At 34.9% G+C, this 24,635-nt stretch overlaps 1 protein-coding gene across 4 annotated transcripts; it reads right to left on the minus strand.

Annotated features, from left to right (window-relative positions):
• Nucleotides 1-3,158: 3,158 nt before the first annotated feature.
• Nucleotides 3,159-12,089, minus strand: LOC120073163 (gamma-tubulin complex component 3). Of its 4 annotated transcripts, none has more exons than XR_005480683.1 (3): nt 9,675-12,089; nt 9,158-9,580; nt 3,159-3,501 (listed from the first exon to the last, which is right to left on the minus strand). XR_005480683.1 is itself a non-coding variant. In XM_039025818.1 (2 exons), exons 1-2 carry the CDS (start codon nt 11,921-11,923, stop codon nt 9,289-9,291), a joined length of 2,541 nt encoding a protein of 846 aa, XP_038881746.1. In that variant the 5' UTR covers nt 11,924-12,089; the 3' UTR covers nt 8,902-9,288. The 4 variants fall into 4 exon arrangements, 1 of the variants encoding a protein (XP_038881746.1); XR_005480684.1 differs by lacking the exon at nt 3,159-3,501 and adding an exon at nt 3,802-5,280; XR_005480685.1 differs by lacking the exon at nt 3,159-3,501 and adding an exon at nt 5,993-6,516.
• Between the last annotated feature and the right edge of the window lie 12,546 nt (nt 12,090-24,635).

The raw sequence follows: 24,635 nt of genomic DNA on the forward strand, positions 1-24,635 counted from the left end.
GCTGAGGTCGATCTTGAGGTGCCAAGCCACATTGCTCTATGATGATTTAGCCTAGAATTCATTAAGTTATTTAGTCTTCGTTCGATTTAAAGTCCATGAGGCTAAGGTTCGAGTCGACCTATGACTCCGAGGTTGAGGAGCAACCATTCTTCTACAGAGCCCAAAATTGGCCAGAAAATTTGGTAGAGGTTATAGAAAAAATTGAAATAGAAAGCAATAGAAGGTTCTAACGATCGAGTGATGTGGACTAGCCTAGGACTCCAAAGTTAAGGCCAACCTAGGTGCGAAGCCATGTTGCCCTATGATGGTTTAGCCTAGAATTCATCAAGGTATTCCGTCTTGGTCTGATTTAGAGTCCATAAGACTAAGTCCTGGATCACCTATGACCCTGAGGTTGAGGTGAAACCATTCTTCTACAGAGCCCAAAATTGGCTGAGATAGTCGATAAAGGTTTTGAGGGAACTGAAATAGAGAGCGATAAGAGACTTTGGTACCCAAGTGTTGTGGCCCGAGTCCCAGGCCGACCTCAAGGTTCCAAACCACGTTTCCCTAGGATGGTTTAACCTCAGATCCTATTAAATATTCATTTTTAGCAGAAAAGAGGTAAAACAAAGATAACAAATAATAATAATAATAATAATAGTAATAAAATTGTCAAGGCTAAGGTGCACCAGGCTCGTCAGTGCCTTGACCTTGGAAGCCAAGGCCAAGCTGGGCCCACACGTTGGTTACGGGTCCAACATCCATCTCCACATGTTGATCCATGCCAAATATTAAACCCTACTTCCTCATTGATGAATAAAACAATGAAGTAATAACAACAGAAACTGAATAAACAAAAACAAATCAAGGAAAGCCTAAAATCAAGCCTCAGAGGGGCTTGATAAGGTCATTCCAAGATAATACAAAAATTAAGAACCTCAGAGCCTCAAAACCCAAGAAAGCCAAAAATCAAGCCTAAGGGGCTTGATAAGGTCACTCTCAGGATGATCTAGGGATTAAGAACCCTAGAGCCTTTGAACCTAGGAAAGCCTAAAATCAAACCCCAAGAGGCTTGATGAGGTCATTCCCAAGATAATCTAGAGATTAAAAACCCCAGAGTCTTTGAACCAATGAAAGTTTAAAATCAAGCCTTAAAAGGCTTGATAGGTCATTCCTAGGATAACCTAAAGATTAAGAAACATGGAGCCTTTTTACAAAGAAAAGTCAAAAGTCAGGCTGACGAGCTTAACAGGTTTTTCCATATGCATCACAAAAAAGAAAGTTGATCTTTGAGAACTGAAATTCGATAGCCCAAAACTTTGAGGTGCACATCGTGTAGGGCTTAGGCTATCAGGTAAACCATACTCCCAAGCAGAGACTAGTGAAGAACAAATTCAATAATTTGGTCTTTTAAAGTCCCAACTAGGGAGTGAAGGTTAATGTTATGGGTCGTTCAAGATTAGAAATTCCTAATTCAAGATAGAAAATCGCCACATAAGGATTAGTAAGGCACTTGAAATGAGTTAACGAGCTGAGGGTGGAAAAGATTAAGAGGCAAAAGGGGCTTGGGTCAAACGACCCAACTTGGTGTGTCGACCCTTGAGGGCCCACTTCTTATGGGCCAAGACTCTTGCCCCCAGTGGCTAGCCCAAATCAACATCTCCTAATCTCCTTTACTTTTCCTACTCCTCTTTGGAGTTAGGAATCCAAAGTCATCATACTGTAAATAGGGGATCATAGGCACACCTAGAGGTAAATTATTCTCCCCCATCTTTAGCTCTGACCCTTTGTTAGATACTGACTTAAGCATCAGAGGTTCTGTGACAAACACCACGCTAGTGTTTTCTTTTCTTGTCTTGTAAGTCATTTTTCTTCCGCGAAACTATAAATTCATTGTTGAATACACGTAAAGGTTAAATGAGTCTTCCTACCCAGATTTTGCCATCAACATCATTCAATATTCAAAGTTCACTTAAAAAATTTTGACGATACATGTGCTTCAACTAGTATAAAAAAAAAGTGGACCGAAATGCTCCCTAGCATAACCACTATAGTAATTGATATATAGAATGTGATAAACACTAATGGCTTAATGCATTAGTAGCATTGTTTTTTCATGACAATTTATACGAATAAAACCGAAAAGTCATAAATACAATTGAAAATCGAGTTAAGGAATTAAATAGACAACATCCTCAAGATTCAAAATACTAAGATCATATTTGGATTGACTAGAGATAAAAATATTTGTCAAGAAAGTCATTTTTATTCAAACTCGTTTGATAAAAGCATTTAAAATAAACTTTGGATATATTCAAAATTTACATTGAATTGTTGCCAAACACTTTAATTTTTTCGAAAAGGACTTTGGGATTGAGAAAATTTATAGTACCACATTAGTATGGAAACTTTCTATACTATTTTATTTATTGCTTGCCACAATTGTAGCATTTAAGAATTATGTGATTTCCATAAAATAAATAAATAATAAATTGATAAATCATTTGATAAGTCAAATAATGAATGGAAAGATTTAGTACTACTATAGTACTAGATTTTTTTCCCTTAGGGGTTGTATGGTCATTAACTTCTTTAGTTAGTGTAAACAACTCAACTTTGATAATAAACACTATTGAACTCGTACATTTATTGTGTAACTCTATCTTCTAATTTCCTTTTATATTTTTCACATTTATCAAGGAATTCAATTTTTCCCTCTACCTCTACTTTTCATATTATCAAGTAACTTTATCTTATTTTCTTAATCTACTTTTCACAATTATCGAAGAACACAATCTTACAACTCTATACTCCAAACACAAACTTATTAACTCCAACATATCAATCCCAAACTTATTAATTCTACTCAGTGGGCCAAATACCCCTTACTTTTCAAAATTAAATATTTGAAAAGTTAAACCAAACACATCTCAAGAGAACAAATTTACACAACCCAAAAATGAAAACCTGTAAACAGATAACTAATAAATCTATTTATCATCAGTCTCCAAAACCCCATCCATCTGTTTTTCCCTTACATTTATATTTATAAAGGTTCAGCTTCCACACTTTATAGGCAATGATGGAAATTCTTGCAGCTTCCAAATTGAAGGAAGCTCCAATTGGTGAAGTTGCAATCTCATTGAGAGAGAATACCAAAAGAGAAGACCAAAATAGAGAGCAAAGTAGTAATAGTAATCATGATGCTTCCTTTTTCTAACAAAATTACAAATAACTCTGCCCATCAACTCACAGAATTCACTGTTTAGTTATTCACAAGATGGCTATATCATAAACCTTTACTACCAAAAAAAAGTATACCCTTCCGTAGATCCTAACATCTAATATACTCTCTTTCACGACTTCACGACTTCTTGGCTTTGCTATTTCCTCAATAGTTGCATCATTGTTACAAGGGGCCCTTCAAGTAACTAATGATCCTAAGTTCCTTCCGTCGCTTGCTTCTTTGACATGCTTATAAAATCAAACAGCATCTTCAAAGACCGAGCAAATGAATATCTGCCATAGAGAAGCTTTGAACTATATAAAGCAACCACATATGAACTGATGGAAAAGCAAAGCCAGTTCCAAAATTCAAACCAACATTATTATTACATCATAAAAGGAAAAAGGAGGCACAAGCTCAAGGATAAATCAGAGTCAATAACATCTACAAAATGGATACAAGAACCAACGCATTTTAATATATTGCCTCTTCAATCGTCATATATACAATCACTCAGGTGTCAGTTAAAAAACTATAATTATAGAATGAGAAGGCGTTAATACCAATATTAAATGGCCAAAACGTCCTCTCTCTTTTTTTTTTTTTTTTTTTTTTTTTTGTTCTTTTTTTCTTGAGACCAATAAAACCTACCATTAATCATAAAGATGGAATACATCCAACCAAATTACAAAGTGCCTAGTATCATGCTAAAAATGTGAAATCAAACAAGAAGGAACTTACAGCACCAAGAGAAAGAACTCTAAAAAAACCCCGACAAGCCAACTCATGAACAAACATATTTCAATCTCACTTCACAAACCGATAATGTATAGAAGCAAAGGAGGGCTCCAATTGCCAAACATCTCTCAGAAACGGTTGAACCTCATGAAAAGGATCATCCATCCTATTAATCAATTGGAGATTATGATATCAGAGTATAAGACCCTCCAATTTAATCCAAGTGATATTGGCCATTGCTACAGAAAAAACTGATTCTAGATCACCGACGCTTTTCAGCAACAGCCAATATTATGAGTTCTTTGAAGTCCCCTGGTGTCTTAGACACCAAAAAGAAGAAATCAGCTGCACATAATTACAAAATGGGTCAAAAGAAGTAGATTTATCTCTAAAAACTCTTTGATTTCTTTCCTTCCATATTTCCCACAAAGTGGCTTTAGAGGTACATCTCCATAATCTTTGCTCTTCCTTCTGCACTCACCCATTCAGAAATCATAATTCTTGCATCCAATCCACAACAGAAAAACACAGGCAGCTAGAAACGTCGAATTCCCCACCAGAAAACCCAAGCCGCCCAACCCGGAGGTATATGAGAACAATGAAGAAAAAGGTGATCCAAATTTTCTTCATCATCATTCTATAAGCAAAGGCTGCCCACTGAAGTGGGAAAAGCCCAACTACCAAATTTCTTTGAAGCTAATATGTAAGTTACAAAAAGGTACAATCAGACAGAAATGATTAAATTGAGACAAGGATCCCTTGGTTCTTGGGAGGCAATGAACTCACCACAATTCAGTATACAAGATTCCCATGACAGTACATTTTATTGATTTATTGCTACTTGCTAGGCCATTGAATAGAATTTTATTATATATTTAAGCAATGATTACAATCATCCAGCAATGAATCCTAATGAATCTGCCTGCAAAATGGTGGGGGGTGGGGGGACCCTCACTGCAGCCGATAAAATGCTCCCTAGATTAATATTTATAAGGAACTTCCAAGGCAATACATTAAGCCTGCATGAACTATAAACTATTTACGACAACGTACTTGGACTTTCATGAGGGATAAGAATGCAGATAAATACCAAGCAACAGAGAAACCAAATAAAAAACAAGACCTGCAAACTATACAACATACAACGTTGCACATTACAACACAAAATCCACCACCTTAAGGTCCCACCGTCTAACAATGCAAAAGTAGTTGAAGCCTATAGCAAGCATAGCATTAAACTGTGTAACACAGTCCATACTGTGTAATAAAGCTAAAATACTATCCTCCGACTGCTTCTCATCTTGGCTCCACCAAAGCTTCATAGAAATACAGACCTGTCAATAACATAGTTAGAAACTGCATTTAAAGAATCCGCGGACTGGTCAAGACACTTCATTTTGGCACGATTCATGGATTGAGAGAGATGGCATAGAAACCACACATAAAAGGCTGTACAAGCTCTCCAATATGCTAAATGACTCAGTAGCTGACTTCACAAACTTAGCTACCATTTTCCAATGCTTGAGACCTCACGGAACCCTAAAGAAGATGAAAATTTAGAGCGGGCCTCACTTTCCCATATTTTATCTTCAGTTGCATTAAATTCTGTTTGTGTTTCTTAGCTTTGTTTCTCTGTTTCGTCCAAAATGTTCTCAGCAAGTCAATGTTGGGGACACCAATCCATCTTAAGGGACTGGAGAAAAATACCCTGCACTTACAGATGTTCACAGGTGAGGCAGGGCTAGGAAATGGCATCCTCATCCCCGTCCCCGCCTACCATTTAATCCTTGTCTCCGCAAAATTCCCCATTTAATTTCATGGGCTTAGGACGGGGATCCCCTGTGGGGAATTATTTTCCATTGTTTATTTAAATAATAATTTCAACCAAATAGAATGGTTTTTTTTCAAAAACTAATATGATTAGATGGGTAATTTCCAATATAATTTTCATTTAAAGGAAAACATTCTTGAATATCCTAATAAAAACAATAATATTTCATATGCTAAAATATAATTAAAATGTTCAATATAATTTCTTAAAGTTTAAATTTCAATATCACAATACATATTCTTTAATTTTAAATATTACAAAACATAGATTCAAATACACAAGTTTTCGATTTAAATATACATATATACACATATAATAGAAAGAGAAATGGGGTGGGAACAAGGAATATAATCCCCATCCAGCCAATGGGGAGAAAATCGGTATACAGATGACCCAAAATATGCACCCAAAATTTAGGATATATAACCTTTTGCTTACGTCATCCTCTCTCCCTCTCTCTATCTCTCTCCCCCTCCCTCCCTCCTTTGGCTCTCGATTCCTCCCTCTTGCTTTCGCTCTACACTTTTTCCTCAATCACTTCCATTAACTCAATCATCACTACCATTCAACAAAACACTTCCTCTGGCCATCACCGCATCGAAGATAACAAATAATCTATTAAAAAATGTCATCAAGCAAACAACCGATCAAAGCAGAAACTACAACGTTGTTTAGCTAGCAACAATCAAGAGTGCTCCCCAGCAGTTTCCACAGCCTAAACCTTGTCCGATTTGATTTCCTAATTGACAAAAGCCAAAGAGTTTAGATGGGGAGCGATGAATCCAACGGATTTTTGGGTTGAGGAAGAGAGGAAGAAGAAGTGCAAAGTGAGAGAGTTGAGCGAGAGAGGAAAGATCGATAAAGAGAATGAATCCGGCAGATTTGTCAATGAAGGAGGAGAGGAAGAAGAAGTGCAAAGCAAGAGAAGAAAAATCAAGAGTGAGGAGGAATTGAGCCAATAGCAAAAACGAAAATAATAAAACAATGTTAGATGATGTCAATACAAGGTTATAACCTTAATTTCAAAAACCAGGTCAAATCTCATTTCAACACAATATTTTAGGTCAATGGTAACATTATCCTGAGAAAATCCTCTCCACTCCCTCCCCTGTGTAAAGAGGAATTTCCCACCCCATTCAAGGCACGTTCACACAGGGTTAAATAGACATTTCTATTCATAGTCATTTGGAAAGAATCCTACCCATGGAAGATTATCCATGGGGCATAAATATAGTCAATTGAAAGAGAATGCCTAATTTTTTCTTTTCTCCTCCTTGGTGTGTTAGGGTAAGAAAAGTGCTTAATAACCAAACTCTTTAACTCATCCTTTTTCTTTAAAAACAAAGGAGATGTAATCATAATCATTAATAAAAAAAAAGAGGTACAAAAGGAGGATATGAGAAATCACCATAACCGTGTGAATTACAAAAAATGATCCTAGTGGGCACATATTTAGCTTGTCTTTGTGCTCATAAGTGTTTAGTATTTATATAATTAAATTTATTGTAACTCATCAATTTAAGCTTTTGGGTTTAGTAGTTATTTAATATGGTATCAAAGTCGGAAATCATACGTTCAAACTCATACTGTCATTTTCTCATCAATCAATAATATTATTAATTTCTATTGTTTGGGCGCTCTACAAATTTCCAAGCCAACAAGTGGGGGAGTTAAATATTGATATAATTAAATTTACCATAACTTATTAGCTTAAGCTTAACAAAAATGATTGGAACTAAATATTGGAGGAAACCTCTGGCTGGAGCATGGTCATGCCTGGGAATATCCTTGATATATTAGCATTAATTTTCGTGGTCATGCATGGCATGGTCATGTTTGAAAACTCTCCAGCAGGATTGCTTTTTGATTGGGAGGAGTAAGTTTCCGTTGAATTGTTTTCAGTTTACTGTTGATACAATCATCTTTGGTAAAAGTACGGAGGAGGCTTTTGTGAATCTAAACTGTTTTCTGTTGTTTCTTCAGTCTATTTTTGGTTTGAAGATAAACTAGAGAAGAGTTAGATTCTGAGCATTAATTGTGATTCGGTGGAGTTGAATAGGTGGACAAATTAGTAGGTTTTAATTTTGCAAGTTGTAATTAGTAATCAAATCATGCCTAGTATTGACTGAAGAGGGGAATTTCTTTTTTCTTCTTTTTTTCCTATCCTTTTTCGTTTTTTCTTTTGGATGAAGTACCGGTTGAAGTGGGAATTATTTGTACCAGTTAGAAATCAAGACAACTTTGCCAAGTATTAAGGAAAAGTTAACCGATAGGTAGATCTTAGCTCAGAGTTGGTTTTAAACTTTTCAATGGAATAACACAATCACATAATTTGAAGGAAGAGTTAAAATAGACCTAGCTAAAATAGGAAAACAAGTAATTACGAGCTGAGAAACCTGATGTCATGGTGGTGCTTGTATAATTGCAGCATACTAATAATGTGAAAGACCAGAAACAAAAATCTGCTACATGAACAGTGTTTTTAAATGCCCAAGGTGCAATGGCCCTCTGGAACCTAGGCACAAGGCGCACAAAAAGGCGCAGGCATTTTCTTTGTGAAGCGCACTATATATAAAAATATTACATTAAAAAGAGAAAACATAGTTGAAGTGGAAATATGGGAAAAAAAAGACCCCAAACACAAGAAATTTTGTATTTAGGCTTAGTAAGCTTGATTCTTTTAGTTAATAAAGAAGGAAAACCTTTAATTATTACATTTTCTAAAAATAATAAAAAAGACCCAAGGCCATGGCTTTGAGCTTTGAAGCTTCACAAAAGGCATGCGCCTGAGGCGCGCCTTATTTTGTGAGCCTCGCCTTGCACACACCTTATTTTGTGAGCCCCGCCTTTCCAAGGTGAGGTGCAAGACCTGCACCTTGGGCCTAGACATGCGCCCGAGAGGGCTTTTTAAAACATTGTACATGAATGAATAATACAAAAACTAAAAATACATGAAGATAAAGACAGATAAGAACAAGGATTATCATGTCCTTGTCAAATTTATATATTTGTAACATTTAAACCATCAAAGATACCATGAACAAAAATTGGCTACATGTATGATGGATGCTGGAAAGTGCAAAAAAACAATCAGGTCCAAGCCTAAAAGCCATCCATAACACAGTTTAAGAAAGAAAACTACAAACTTTGATACCAACTTGGAAAGGCACAAAAACACCACCAAATAATCCAAAATGAGATGACAAATACAAAAGTGAACTGTAGACTTCTGGGCTAAACATAATACGCAAACACCATTTCTATTCATAAATGATAAAAATGGTCAAAAACCTGGAAAGTATTTTATAAGAGCTCAGATTGGCACATAAATATAACAACAATTTCCGCAGTAAACTATAAACAAATCAACAATTACATACCTAAAATTACATGGCAGGCAATGAAATTTTCAATGGTTGATCCCTGTGGATGCCATGAAAGATTGGTTAGAAGCTCTGCCAATTGTGACTAACAACGAAAGGCCATGTGAGATATACATCTGACATCCACTCTACACATGAGGTTGTAATTGGCTGTAAAATTCAGTGAAGTCAAGACGGAATAGGAGAAACTTCAAATCAACATGTTGTTGCATAGGCAGCTGAGAAATGAATCCCTCAAGCAATGAAGAATACTCTTTAGCTAATGCAGCTAGATCTTGTTCAACATTCCGAAGAAATTCACCAGCACGTTGTGTTAGAGCCTTCTTGCCATCAGCTACCCACGATGTTGTTTCTAAAGATTTTTCTGTTGAACGATTCTTTTTACTCTTGTCTCTGGAGGGTAAAGATGATTCTATTGTCCTACATAAAAACAAGAGATATACTGAATCCAAGAAGAAGAAAGGAAGAGTACATAGAAACACATTAAAACCAATAAATAAAAATATAATATTACCTGCATTGTAATTCATGTATTCCTTCGTACAACCTGTCTGCATGACTTCGAAATCGCAATATTAGATCAAATAAGACAAAAAGTGACTTGCAAAGTGTCTGAGATTGTTCTCCAAGAAGAGATTTCTCAAATATTGAATGAAGATACTTTTCATGAGCGGCAAGTAAATCATCCAGATCCATTGCTGCTTCCATTTCATTAGAGAAGTCAGACCACGATACCTCCAAGACTTCAAACATTATGTAGTATTGCAAGTTTGTAACAAAATGATTCATCTCAACCCAAAGGACCTGGCATCGCCTCAATGTTGAGAGCAATTGCAACTTAACCCCATGGTGCAGCTTAGTTAATGAACAGGACGTGATGCAGTTTGGTTTCATCGTCTTCCAAGTACCTATAAGTGCATGCTCAACACGTCTAAGCTTCCACAGGAAATTGAAGATCCTTAAATATTTTGACATGACAGACTCTGTGAATACAGTATCTAGTGGAACGCTTGCCTCATATTCTAATGAGAATACATCCCAACCCCTATCTCCAGTTCCATGAGGCATCATCTTAACCTTTAATCTATCCAAGATGTCTGGATCATCATACTGAGCATTAGAGGACCGAATTGCTGTTTCCAGGAGACCAGATAACTTAAATGAGCTAATAGCATTAGCAGGCTCAGAAAGCTCAGGCCCAACAATATCCATCAAATATTGGACAAAATCTCCTTGTCCTAATAGTAAATAGCGCTTAATTGCTAGACAATGGTCTTTGAACTTATATCGCTTGTGCATTACATCCAACAAGTGTTTGTCTATTCTTTTTGCTGCTCCATCTACCAAAGATTCAAGGGCATCTGTTTCACCATATCCAAGACCTCCCCTTTTAGTTGTAGTCCCAGCAGCTACTGCTGCTTCTGTTGCAGCATCAGCCCATCCCATATCCTCACAACAGACACGAAGGAAATTAATCGATTTCCCAGTCCTCAAAATACGTTGGGCTAGAGATTGCGAAATAAAAGATGGAAGCATGCCAGCGTGAAGCCTATAACCTTCCCTCCACAGAGATTCAGCTTTCACTTGTTGCCCAACAACAAAAAACTCAGAAAATATGTCTTCCAGCTCCCCTTCTAAAACCCAACTCCTTACCATCTCAAAAAGGGGAGAGCATACACGTCGCAGCAAACGCCTCATAAATTCAAGCACCAAGGGGTCACCATGCTGAGCATGTAAATGGATGGCCCCAGCCATTGCCCCACCCTTCAAGACTCTACACTTGTCAACCAATACAGCCATCAACCTCATTTTCGCCATTGGCTCAGCAAACCAGACTGCCAATCTCCTTAGAGACAGATAGTTTCCTGAACTTGCTGCCTCTGAAACCAAAGGTATCGGATTCATCGACTGGGCTTCGAGAACTGCCAACAGTTTATAGTATTCTGAAAGCTCATCCTGCAATGCAGCACAAAAAGCATGTCCAACAGTTCCAATATCTTCAGCTGGAAAACGTTCCATACTCTCCGAGATATAACCTTTAACCTTCCTAAACAGCCACCCCATTTCACAGAGCTTGCGAATCATCGTCCTAGTTGCCCTGGAAGCCTTAACTAAATTGGATAGAACATAACCATCAGAATTATTGTCAAATTTCACATACTTTCCATCAATTCCTTGACAAGCATACAACACATCCCTCACCAAAACCTCTTCAGTCACTTCATTTTCCTCCTTCAGCAAATTAGCAAACTCCTTAAAAGCAACATCGCGAAGATTCTCAGGGTCCTTCGCAACCAACAAAACCCCCTTCTGCCACTCCTTCTCTGGGGCCGCCCCAGACTTTTTTCCCAACACAGGATCACTCGCTACCAAATTAGGCAAAAGCACTGATGATTCGAACTGGGTCTGTCTACATTTACGATCCTCCGCCACAATTTTGAGCAAATAAAGCACAGCCCACTTATTATTCACACTCCCAGGGCCAGTTTTGGATGCAAATTTAGTGTAAAGATCAGCAAAAGTGAGAGCCTGAGAAGACTTACCCTCAGTGGCGAGCCTGCGCTTGATGGACCCAGCAATGGCGGCAGCATCAGGAGCAATGGAAGGAGTCATTCGGCTAGTGAGAATGCGAATTGCATAGCGAAGAGACTTTTGGAAATCAGAGGAGGTAGGGCTGGAATTGGAGGTGGGATTGTGGGAAAGAAGACGAAAAACAAGGTCCTTAATGAGATCAAGAACCTTACTGGAATCGTCTTCTTCCATTTTAGATGGGGAAATGAAGAGGGTGTGAGAGAAAATGAGAGAGTGGGAGAAGAAGGAAGAGAGGGGAAAGGCATGTGTGTAATAAAATAATAATCGAAAGATCAAATCAAAATGTAATGGGTCTTTTAATTTTGATTGTGGGCGCGGATTTCATCTCTGGCTTTGTGGTTGCTTCAGAGGGGACTCCATATTTCTGTTTTTAAACTTTCTAATTCTAATATCTTTATTTATCCATTTATTTATTTATTAAAAAAAAATAGAAATCATCCTTAAATTACAAGGTTGGTTACAATTACACTTTTAAACTATACTTAATCTCTCTCGACTTGAAAAAGTAAAGATGTCGATGTATATGGTTTGCATGTCCGCTTATGTCTAGGTTTAGTTGACAGGTGCATAGTGGATGCAATGTCCATTGTGAAGGTCGAAACTATAATCTTGTCTTTCTCTTATATGTTTTTACACCATATTTTTCTCTACGATTTCTTTTATTGTTTTCTTAATATTTTCTAATACTTAATTTCTTTATTTCCAAAACACACCACAAATCAAATCATTTCTTTTGTAACCCGTGGTAGAGGACTTCTTATTGTCCAAACTTATTTATTAGGCTTTATTCCTTTGGGATTCGATACTCGGACTTATCTATTTTATATTACTGATATGAACCATCCAAATTTTCAAAAAATTGTATTTAATTATCTTGAATTATTTGGGATTGTATTTCGGATTTTAGATATTTGAAATTTGTTTATTTTGAAGGGATAAATCAATTTAAACTAATTTTGGTAAAAGATATAGATTTCATTCGATTATTGGGAATTGAATTTAATTTTGGTTTTGGAGTGGGTAGATTTTATTTGGTTTTAATTGGATTAATGGTTGGGATTTAATTCTTTTTGGACTTTTATTTCGTGGGGTTGAAGTGATGGAAAGGAAGGGGTTAAAAAAAATATATGCATATTGATTGAGTGAAAAGAATTATTATATGTGTATATATATTGGTTTAGGGGAAAAAGGAGAGGGAGGGGGGGATTAGGATTTTTAAAAAAAGAAAAATTATTTATATAGCGGTCAGGGGTATGCCGCCGTCCTCGTCTCCAATCGCCTGCCAACCACACGCAAAGTTCGCGACCAACCGTCCATCCGTCCAGCCGCGCCCAGTTCCGCTAGCCTTCATCGCACATTGTCATCGTTGTTGTAGCTGCCAATCTGCCCTCGTTGTCGCCAGTGCGCATGCACCGCCACTCGAATCTTGGTCTAGGGTGAGTAATTTGGTATTTTTAAAGATGTTCGGAGGTGTTTCTTGAATACTCATTAATCTTGGGGGCTAAATGTTGACGTTTTTTTTTTATTTAAATGTTTAGATTTGGAGATTTGGAGGGGAATTTGTGTGCTGTCCAGCGGCTGTTTGGTTTCTTCTTAGTGGCGTTTTGGTAAATTTCAAGGCTTGATAACCCCTCCGTGGCTTGGTGTGGTTGTCGTAAATTTGGTCTTGAATCTTTGAGCCACATTTTGGCTAAGGTTTTTGAGGCATTTGAGATTGTTAGGATGATTTGATGATTGGAATTACGCCTTGATTATTAATTTACTTTATAATGGGTTTATGTCAGGTTTGATCCAATATTTTGAAGGTTAAAAAGAAGTTTGATTTTCTAGTTGCTTGGGGCCTAATATCAAGGTAAGCGATTTATTATCGGTTCGCCCTCAAGCCGACGTAGGTGTTAAATATGTGATTACACTGTAAGCATGATTCGATAAGTTGGATTGAAATGTTGTGTCTTGCTATGTTTGATTGTTGAGGATGTTTGGAGGCTTATGTTTATGCCATGGAAATTATGATTTTATGTGAATATTTCTATTTTGATTGGTATATGAATTGTTGAGACTATTTTGAAAACTATTAGGCATGTTTTGAGATTATGATTACATGCTTATGACTAAGTACACCGATAGTGATTGTTAGCGTTCTTGTCGGGCTATGTATATTGTATGCTTTGAGCCTTTGAGTACACACCACATGACTAGGGATCACCACTTATGCTTACGATGGTGACCCTCGGAGATCACTACTTATGAAAGCGTACCTTCGGGTCTGCCCCCAGACGACGAATGACAAGAAGAATTCATGACTCGACCGTTGGGACTTGTTATCGCTTCTGCACTTAGGTTTTCTTTTAATTAGACATGATTTGGTTAAGATTCTAACATTTAAAACTCCAGGTTATTTTATTTATCCATTTGTTAATTTTTTTATTTACTTACCTTGTTCTAGATTAGAGTCGGAGGGCACCCAAAACGTGTTCCCTTGCATGCATGTTGTAGTGGTGTCAAGCCTATGCATGCATGTTGTAGTTTCACGTGCCCTTTGCTCTTGTTCTTGGTGTTAAGCCTATGCATGCATGTTGTAGTGTCCTAGAAAGATATTAGAAAGTTGAGATATTACCGTTGGTATTAGAGCTTAAGTTTTGTTGGATCGATATGACCACCCTAGAGGGGGTGAATAGGGTTTAATTAAAGTTTTTTTCTAAATTAACCCAATTAAACTAATTAATACATTTTTTATAAATAATAAAAAAAATTCAAATTATGCAATAAATAAGATGACAAAAAATGTGATAATTTAATTCTATCAAATTTTAGCAAATAAATAAGAACAACTAAAACATACAATAAATTGCTTAAATTAATTGCAAAAATAAAAAGGAAAGAGTTAGAGAAGAAGACATGTGGTTCGGTCAAACTCGACCTACTCCACTCCCCAAACGCTTCTTGGGAATTTGAATAAGTCGACTCTTTCCCGGATTAAGCCCAACCTTACATCACCGCTCCTTTTACGGGTTCAAGAGCAAATTCGATCATTTCCATGGTTTAGGATCAAACCGTTACAAATGTTAGAATTTTTGAAGAAACACAATACAACTTTCACTAGAGTGGATTTAATAAGTTTAAGCACTCAACAAATTTATCTTCATAATACAATAACACTCTCTCAAGAATAAGATGAAAGAAAAAAATTGGGAACTTAGAAAGAGTAACAATGGAACTATTGAGTTTTGGAGGATTATGAAATGTAAAATTTGTTGGTTTAAAAAATTGGAGAGGAAGATGGTTTATATAGAGATGGAAAAATTTTTTAGAAACCACAATTAATTTGGACCATTGGATTTTGGAAAAGAAAAATTAATGGTGGAGATTTTAAACTAAACTAGTAGTTAGATACAAACAAAATATAATATTAAATTCATTTTCTTTTTAAATTAATTCAAAAAATAAAAACATATCATGTGTCAAAACTAGCCATTAGACATAAACATAAAACTAATATTAAATTCATTTTCCTTTATTTCATTTTCTTTTTAAATTCATTCTCTTTAAAGTCAATCCAAAAATAAAAAAACATACCATATTAAAAAAACCAACCGTTAGACACAAACATAAAATAATATTAAATTTATTTCCTTTTAATTTTTTTTTAATTTCAATTTTTTTTATTTTAAATCAATCCAAAAATCAAAAGTCTATCATATGTTAATCTCTTAATCCACCATTCAACCAATATGTTGCCACGTGTGTACATGTAAATGGTCTGGTTATTCCATGTCATCCACACGGTATTTTCTCTATAGACTTGTTTCGGTATATCGTCTTCGTCTTAGCTCCGATTTGGGTGATTCAAGAGGTGTTGGAATCGTTGTTCCGAGCTCTACGCTATGGACATATTAAAACACTAAGATTTTCAGTAATTTAAAAATTGAGTTTTTGTATCATCAAAACATTGATTAATTAATTAATTAATTTGAGATTTAAGGGCCAAAAAGCCAACAATCTCCCCTTTTTTGATGATGACAAACAATAGCTTGATACAATCAAAATCATAACAAATTTATAGTATATTTTTTCTTAAACTTCGCCCCCTTTGGAATCATCAAAAAGAAAAATTTAGGAAAAATTTTAGAACTATATAAATGTTTCCCTTAAAAACATGAACATAAATTTAGCACAACTCCCCTAAGAATATTAACACATGCTTTCCATATCTCCCCCTATCAAAAATGCCTTCTAAAAGATTTAACAAGTAAAATTATAAAATCAAGAGCATCACAACGAATAATACGAGCTCAAGCCTATTTTTTGCAAAAGTTTTTTCATTCAAAGGCTTGGTAAAAATATTCGCTAATTGATTATTAGAGCCTACAAATTCAAGAGTTAATATTATCATTTGCACATGCTCTCTAATAAAGTGATGCCTAATATTCAATATGCTTAGTCCTAAAATGATGTATATGATTTTTTAGTCAAATTAATAGCACTAGGATTATCACAAAATATAGACAAATTATCAAACTTTAATCCAAAATCACAAAAAGTTTGTTTTCATCCAAAGAATTTGAGCACAACAACTAGCAACTGCAATATATTCTGCTTCGGTAGTGGATAAGGCAACCAAATTTTTCTTTTACTAAACCAAGAAACTAAGGAACTACAAGAAATTGACAAGTCTCACTAGTACTCTTACGGTCAAGTAAACTACCTGCAAAATCCGCATCGGAATATCATATCAAATTAAATTCAACATTTCTAGGATACCATAAGCCTAAATCAATAGTACCAAGTAAATATTTAAAAATTCTTTTAACGACATGTAAATGTGATTCCATAGGATAAGATTGAAATCTAGCACAAAGACATACACTAAACATAATATTGGGTCTACTAGCAGTTAAATAAAGTAAAGATCCAATCATACTTCTATAAGTTTTTTTACCTTTTTCATCTTTGACAAGTTTAGTGGATGTGCTCATAGGAGTGCAATTTTACCTTCATTGAATTTGAACCTTTTGAGCAATCCCTTGTGTATTTTTATTGACTTATGAAAATACCATCCTTGAGTTGTTTGATTTGGAGTCCAAGGAAGAAGCTAAGTTCTCCCATCATACTCATCTCAAATTCACTATGCATACACTTAGAAAATTCTTCACACAAAGATGGATTAGTAGAACAAAAAAAAATATCATCCACATATATTTGTACTAAAAGCATATCATTTTCTTTAATCCTAATAAAAGAGTAGTATCAATTTTACCCATTTTAAATCCATTCTCAAGCAAGAAATTACTAAGTTCTATTCATACCAAGCTCTTGGAGCTTGTTTTAAGCCATAAAGAGTCTTTTTCAACTTATAGACATGATTAAGAAAATCAAAAACTTTCAAACCCTGAGGTTGTTCTACATAAACTTCCTCCATGATATAACCATTTAAAAATGCATTTTTCACATCCATTTGCTACAAAATGAAATTCTTATAAGAAGCAAAAGCAAGCAACATTTAATAGTTTCTAATCTAGCAACGGGTGCAAAAGTTTCTTCATAATCTATTCCTTTCCTCTTGACAATAACCTCGAGCTACAAGTCTAGCTTTATTTCTAACGATATTTCCATTTTGATCCATTTTCTTTCTAAAGACCCATTTAGTTCCAATTATAGAAGCATGAGAGGGCCTAAGGACGAACTCCCAAAACTTTATTCCTTTCAAATTAATTTAATTCTTCTTGCATAGCTAAAATCCAAAATTCATTATTTTCGGCATCTTCAAAACTTTTTGGTTCATTTGAGAAACAAAAACAAGATTATTAAACATATTTAGAGAGGAACGAGTTTTCACACCTTGTTCGGGATCACCAAGAATTAATTCTTTGGGTGGGAAGGAGGCATACCTCCACTCTTTAGGCATAGATGAAGAACCAACTTCGTTCTTTTCAATTAAGCTCACATCTTGCTTACTTAAAACAATTTCCTTGTCTTTGTCACTAACAAGTAAATCTCCAAAATTTCCTTCTAAAAAACATCACTATAAATAGGCTCATTAGAAATAACATTGCAAGATTCATTAAATACTACATGCATAGATTCCTCAACTACTAAAATTCTTTTATTGAAAACTCTATAAGCTTTACTAGTAGAGGAATAGCCAAGGAAAATACCAACATCCGTCTTAGAATCAAATTTTCCAAGTTTTTCTTGTTATTCAAATAAAACATTTGCAACCAAAAAAACTTTGAAATACCCAATATTTGGAATTTTGTTATGCCAAGTTCATAAGGAGTTTTATCCAAAGAATGTCTAATTAAAACTCTATTTAAAACATAAACAAGCGGTGTTAACAGTTTCTGCCAAAGGTATGTAGGTAAAACCATACTCATGCAACATTGATCTAGCAATTCTTGCAAAGTACGGTTTTTTTTTTTAACTACACCGTTTTGTTGAGGAGTTCTTTGGAGCGGAGAAATTATGAGAAAAACATTTTCTTCACAAAAAGTTTCAAAGCATTGCTATCAAATTCTCCTCCATGATCGCTCCTAATTTTAGGAAATCAAAAAACCTTTTCATTTTGAACTCTTTTTGCAAAACTAGAAAAGCTTTTCAAAGCATCATCCTTATGTTTTAGTATCAAAACCCAAGTAAATCTTGAAAAATCATCAACTATCACAAAGGCATAATAGTTCCCTTTAAAACTAGCAATTCTAGAAGGGCCAAATAAGTTCATGTGTAATAGTTGAAGGGGTCTAGTTATAGAGATTACATTTTTAGATTTGAAGAGGACTTAGTTGGCTTACCATTTGACAAAGTATCACCAAACTTTGTCTTTTTCAAATTTAAATTTGGGAAGACCTCTAACCAAAGAATTTCTTGGAATATTTGAAATTAAGTGCATGCTAGCATGTCCTAGTCTTCTTATGCCATAACCAAGAATCATATGCAAAGCCGATAAACATTATCATTAATAGGACAATCATTCAAATCAATAATATAAAACATTTTCATCTCTATTTCCAACAAATATAACTTTTCTATCACTAGCATTTTTCAATGATGCAATCTTTTTTATCAAACACAACTTTAAAGCCTTTATCACACAATTGACAATACTAAGTAATCATGCTTCAAATCATCAACCAAAAATACATTTTCAATTAAAATAGAAGATTCGTTACCTATACTAACTTACCAATTATTTTACCTTTCTTGTTGTCGCCAAAGGTTACAAGACTTCCATCCTTTTGGAGAGAGAGGACAAACTTGGATGGTCTCCCGTCATGTGCCTCAAGCAACCACTATCCAAATACCACTTGTTTTTCTGAGGCTTTCAAACAAACCTACAAACACAAATGTTCAAGTTTGATTCTTTGGTACCCACACTTGTTTTGGGTCCTAGATGGTTAGTATTGACAAAAATTGGAATTATTTCATTTTTGCATAGACATTTAAGGCATTGGATTTTAGACAAGTAACAAAGATAAGTTGTATGTCCAAACTTGCCACATGAGAAACAAACAACATTATGCAAAGATTTATCTCTTACAACAAATTTATGCACTCTACTTTTCTTTGAGAAATTATTCCTTGAAGCATTGTTGAAACTTTGCCCTTTGAGAAAAATTTCTTCTTGGAGAAGTAGATGAGCATATTTCAATTTTAAAACACTTAGGTCTAATTATGGCCTTCAACACCACAATAATGACATATAGGCACAAAGTTAGATTTAACATGCTTAAACACAACCTTAGGCATATTAGGAGATGCTTTAACAAAGATAGTTTTAGAACTTGAAGGAGTAGAACATTCATCAATATAGCCTAAACTCTTTTATCACTAAAAGCCTAGATTTAACATAGCCTAAACCTCATCAATATAGCCTAAACCTCTTTTATCACTAAAAGGCCTAGATTTAACAAAGTAATTGGATAGAACATTCATCAATATAGCATAAACCTCTTTTTATACTTCAATTATCTTGTCTAATCTTTGAGCACCTATTGTCACTTTTTAATAGATTCTTTAGCCTATTCAAGTTCTTGCAAAGCACTAAATTTTCTTTTTTTTGAGTAATTTAATCAAATTATCTTTTTCACAATTATCATGCTCAAGAAATTTAACTTTGTCAAGCAAGACATTTTTCTCATCACAATCAAAAGCATGCTTGTCACAAGAGATATTCATTTCATCAATATACATAGCATCATGCTCATTCTCTTTTAAGCAAGCAATTTCTTCAAGTAAAGACTTATTTTTACTAGATAAAACATTGTATTTCTTTTAAGCACAACATACTTAGAACTAAGTTTTTTAAATCATTTTGTATATTTTCAAAAGCTTCGAACAATTCATTATAGAAAGAGGTTCTAGAGTTACTCATCATTTTGTTCATCCTTCTTTGTCACTATGAAGCCATGTAGCAAAAATTGGCCACTTCTTCATTATCATTCCCACTTTCGCTCTTCATCGCTATCATCCCAAGTAGCTTTTATTGCTTTCTTTTTGGATTTCTTGAATGATTTGAGAAAAGGACAATCGGTTCTAATATGACCCGACTTCTTGCATTCATAGCATATTACCTCATCCTTTTTGCTTCTTTTCACCTTTTGATTTTTTTGGTTGGAGAGATGCTTCTTGAATTGCTTCTTTTCTCTGATGAAGTTCTTATACTTATGTGAAAGATAGGCAACATCATCTTCATCTTGGGAGTTAACTTCTAAAGAGATGGTCTTTAAAGCTATACTTTTTTCTTTTTCTTCTCATCCTCCATGTTTTTCTTGATCTTTTTCTCATGCGTCAACAACGAGCCCATGAGTTCATCAATGGAGAGAGATTTGAGATCCTTTGCCTCTTGAATGACGGTGACTTTAGGCTCCAATGTTTTAGGCAAATACCACAATAGCTTCTTTATCTTCTCAAGATTTTGAGTACTTTTTCCAAGTCCTTCTAAAGCATTGACAATGTTAGTAAAATCTAATAAATCATATTGGAAATAACCTTCATTTTCATCAATTTAAACATTCATATTGATGAACTAACATGTCAATCTTTGTTTCTTTTACTTGACTAGTTTCTTTTATGAGTAATTTCTAATTTATCCCATATCTCTTTAGCGGTTTTGCAAATAGACACTCTATTTATACTCAATTTCATTCAAAGCACAAAATAAGCAATTAATAGTTTGGCATTTAAAGAGCATGCTTTCTTTTCATTATTGACCATTCTGCATGCTTTCTTTCATTTATTGATCATTCTTCCTTTCATTTATTGATCATTCTTCCTTAAGTTTTATAGTGCTAACACCATCAACATCTTTTGTTGGAATTTTAAAATCTTCCTCAACAATATCCTATAAATCATAATCAATAGAAAGCAAGAAAAATATCATTCTATTTTCCAATAACTATAATTAGTATCATTAAAGAAATGAGCTTTGTAATAGATTGACTATCGGTTAAAAGGGATAAAACCTAAAGTTGTCATAGCTCAAAAACAATTAAGTTTATCAAGAAATAAATATTTCAAGAAGAACAACCTGCTCTGATACCAATTGTTGGATCGATATGGCAACCCTAGAGGGGGTGAATAAGGTTTAATTAAACTTTTTTTCAAATTAACCCAATTAAACTAATTAATACACTTTTTATAAATAATAAGAAAAATTCAAATTATGCAACAAATAAGATGACAAAAAATGTGATAATTTAATTCTATCAAATTTTAGCAAATAAATAAGAACAACTAAAACATACAATAAATTGTTTAAATAATTGTAAAAATAAAAAACAAAGAGTTAGAGAAAGACACGTGGTTCGGTCAAACTCGACCTACTCCACTCCCCAAGCGCCTCTTGGGAATTTGAATAAAAATTTCCGATTTCCCCAGATTAGAGTCCAACTGTTTACACCACCCGCTCCTTTTATGGGTTCAAAAGCAAATCCGATCCTTTCCACGGTTTAGGATCAAACCGTTACAAATGTTGGAATTTTGAGAAGAACACAATACAACTCTCATTAGAGTGGATTTACAAGTTTAATCACTCAACAAATTTATCCTCACAATACAATAACACTCTCTCAAAGATAAAGATGAAAAGAAAAAAATTGGGAACTTAGAGAGAGTAACAATGGAACTTTTGAGTTTTTGAGATTATGAATGTAAAAATTTGTTGGTTTAAAATTTGGAGAGGAAAATGGTTTATAGATGGAAAAATTTTTAAAACCACAATAATTTGGACCAGTGGATTTTGAAAAGAAAAATCAATGGTGGAGATTTTAAACTAAATAATAGTTAGATACAAACAAAATATAATATTAAATTCATTTTCTTTTTGAAATTCATGTTCTTTTTAAAAATATCAAAAATAAAAAGAACATACCATGTGTTAAAAACTAGCCGTTAGACACAAACATAAACTAATATTAAATTCATTTTCCTTTTAATTTCATTTTCTTTTTTAAATTCATTCTCTTTAAAGTCAATTCAAAAATTAAAAAAAACATACCATGTGTAAAAAAACTGCAATAGACACAAACATAAAATAATTATTAAATTTATTTTCCTTTTTCTTTTTAATTTCCAATTTTTTTTATTTTAATCAATCTAAAATCAAAAGTCTATCATATGTTAATCTTTAATGATCACCATTCACCAATATGTTGCCTACATTGTCTACATGCAAATGGTCTGGTTATGCCACGTCATCCATCCCAATATTTCCTCTATAAGATTTGTTTTGATCATATTGATTTCGTTTTTGCTCCGATTTGAGTGATTCAAGAGGTGTTGGAATTGTTGTTCCGAGCTCTATGCTATGCGACATATTAAAACACTAATATTTTCAGTAATTAAAATTGAGTTTTGTTATCATCAAAAACATTGATTAATTAATTAATTAAAATTAATTAATTTGAGATTAAGGGCCAAAAAAGCCAACAAGTTTTAGGTTCTATATACTGACTTATTAGATAAGTCTAGATTGTCTCATGGCCACTAACGGATTCTTCGTCATCGCTAGGTATGTCCTTTAAAGCAAAATCCCTTAGGATTCATACACGTGAAACTTTACTTGAATTATAATCGTAATTAATGGAATTTCTTGTCAGGGTTTTTGATAAATTTGATTAAGTGTGGTTATTAGGAGATGAGACACGAACAAGAGCAAGGGGCGGTCGATGTAAGAACGTTAGAAGAGAGTAGGACCCCAAAGTACAAGACCCTGGGTGTAAAACCTAAAGTGCAGGACCAGCCTGCATAGGAGGACCTCCCTCTACCTCTTGCTCCTTCTGGGTCAACCTGGAAAAGGGTTAGAGCAAGAAGCATGACCCAAAATTTGACCGTGCCCCCACAAGTGCAGACACCACCAAAGATCTTGGCCAAATACACTGTAATGGCTATAGTGATTGGAGAAGTTGTTACGAAGAATGTGGTGGGGCAACTAAAGGACATCATGGCGGAACAGATATCTCAGCATATTCAATCGCAGTAGATACTGCCCCTGCAGGTTCCGACACCACAAGTGCAGAATCAGGATCAGGCTTTAAACCAAGTTGTGATAGGTCTTTCAAAGAAAGTTAGGCACTTACGAGACATCAAGAAATATGATCCTTCAACGTTTGATGGGTCACTGAATGACCCTATTAAGGCGGAGTTGTGGATGTCTTCTGTAGAAGATATCTTCCGGTACATGAGGCCCAGAAGAATGGAAATTATAGTGCCATATTGTACTTGTTGATAATGCCAAGCGTTGGTGGTGCTAAGCTAAGAGAAAGATAGATGCTAGTGGAAGGCAGGCAACGTGGGACCAATTCAAGGAACGATTCTACGAAAAGTACTTCTCTGCCCACGTGAGATACAACAAGCAGGCCGAATTTATGAACCTAAAGCAAAAGACCCTGATGGTGGAAGAGTATAAGGAGGAGTTCGATAGTCTATCTTGTTTCGCCCCCGACTTGGTGCCTGCTGAAGCAAAAAGAGCTGAGAGTTTTGTTCAGAGACTTCAAGATGGGGTGTGAAACAATGTATAAGCGTTTGAGTTGACCACCTATGCAACAGCATTCCGTGTGACAACATGAGTAAACTACCCATCGGGGCTTGAGTTTCTGAAGTCTTTGGCAGTAGAACCCACCTTGGGTCAAAAGAGAAAAGTAGACCAGAGAGCTTCAGTGCCTCCCTAGAAGAGCTAGAACATTGGCAGACTGCTAGGACAGATCAAACAACAAGCTTCTAATTTATGAGGGGTCTAGAGGACAGGCCTGTGTGCAAATCGTGTAGGAAGCGACATTTGGGGCGTTGTTTGATTGGTATGGAGACTTTATTCAGATGTAAGTAAGCAGAACATACGATTGACCAATGCCTTAGTGGTAGGGGTCAACCCCCGAATTCTCAATAGAGGAGTTCAAATTGACAGCAGCAATAGAGTCAAGTTTATGCTATGACTCAGTGTGAGATAGAAAAATCAGGCTTAGTGGTCACAGGTACACTCCCTATTCTAGGACATTATGCTCTTATACCATTTGACTCTGGTTCGACGCATTCATTCATATCATCGGTGCTTATAAAGCATGCTAGTATAGAATTAGATTCGTTTCGTTATGTGTTGTCAATTTATACTCCATCTAGAGATGTTATTCATGTGACATAAAGGTTAAAAGCATGTTAGCTTGTAATAGCAAAGCATATGTCAGATGTGACTTTGTTAGTCCTAGATAAGATAGATTTCGATATTATTTTAAGCATGGATTGGTTGGCAGCCAACCATGCCATCATAGATTGTTTTTGTAAAGAGGTTGTCTTTAGCCTGCCTATGGGGTCTAGCTTTAATTTTAGAGGAGCTAAAACTGATGCTTCGCCTGGGTAGTATCTCAGCTTTAAAAACTAGGAAGATGGTTAGCCA

This window comes from Benincasa hispida, chromosome 3 (genome assembly GCF_009727055.1).
Source record: "Benincasa hispida cultivar B227 chromosome 3, ASM972705v1, whole genome shotgun sequence".
NCBI lineage: Eukaryota > Viridiplantae > Streptophyta > Magnoliopsida > Cucurbitales > Cucurbitaceae > Benincasa > Benincasa hispida.

Excerpts from the sequence above, each read along its gene's own strand:
- LOC120073163 (XM_039025818.1), bottom strand. The coding sequence starts at position 11,923 with ATGGAAGAAGACGATTCCAGTAAGGTTCTTGATCTCATTAAGGACCTT. Across the intron at positions 9,581-9,674 it reads ATACATGAATTACAATGCAG|GACAATAGAATCATCTTTAC; the intron begins GTAATATTATAT and ends GTTTTTATGTAG.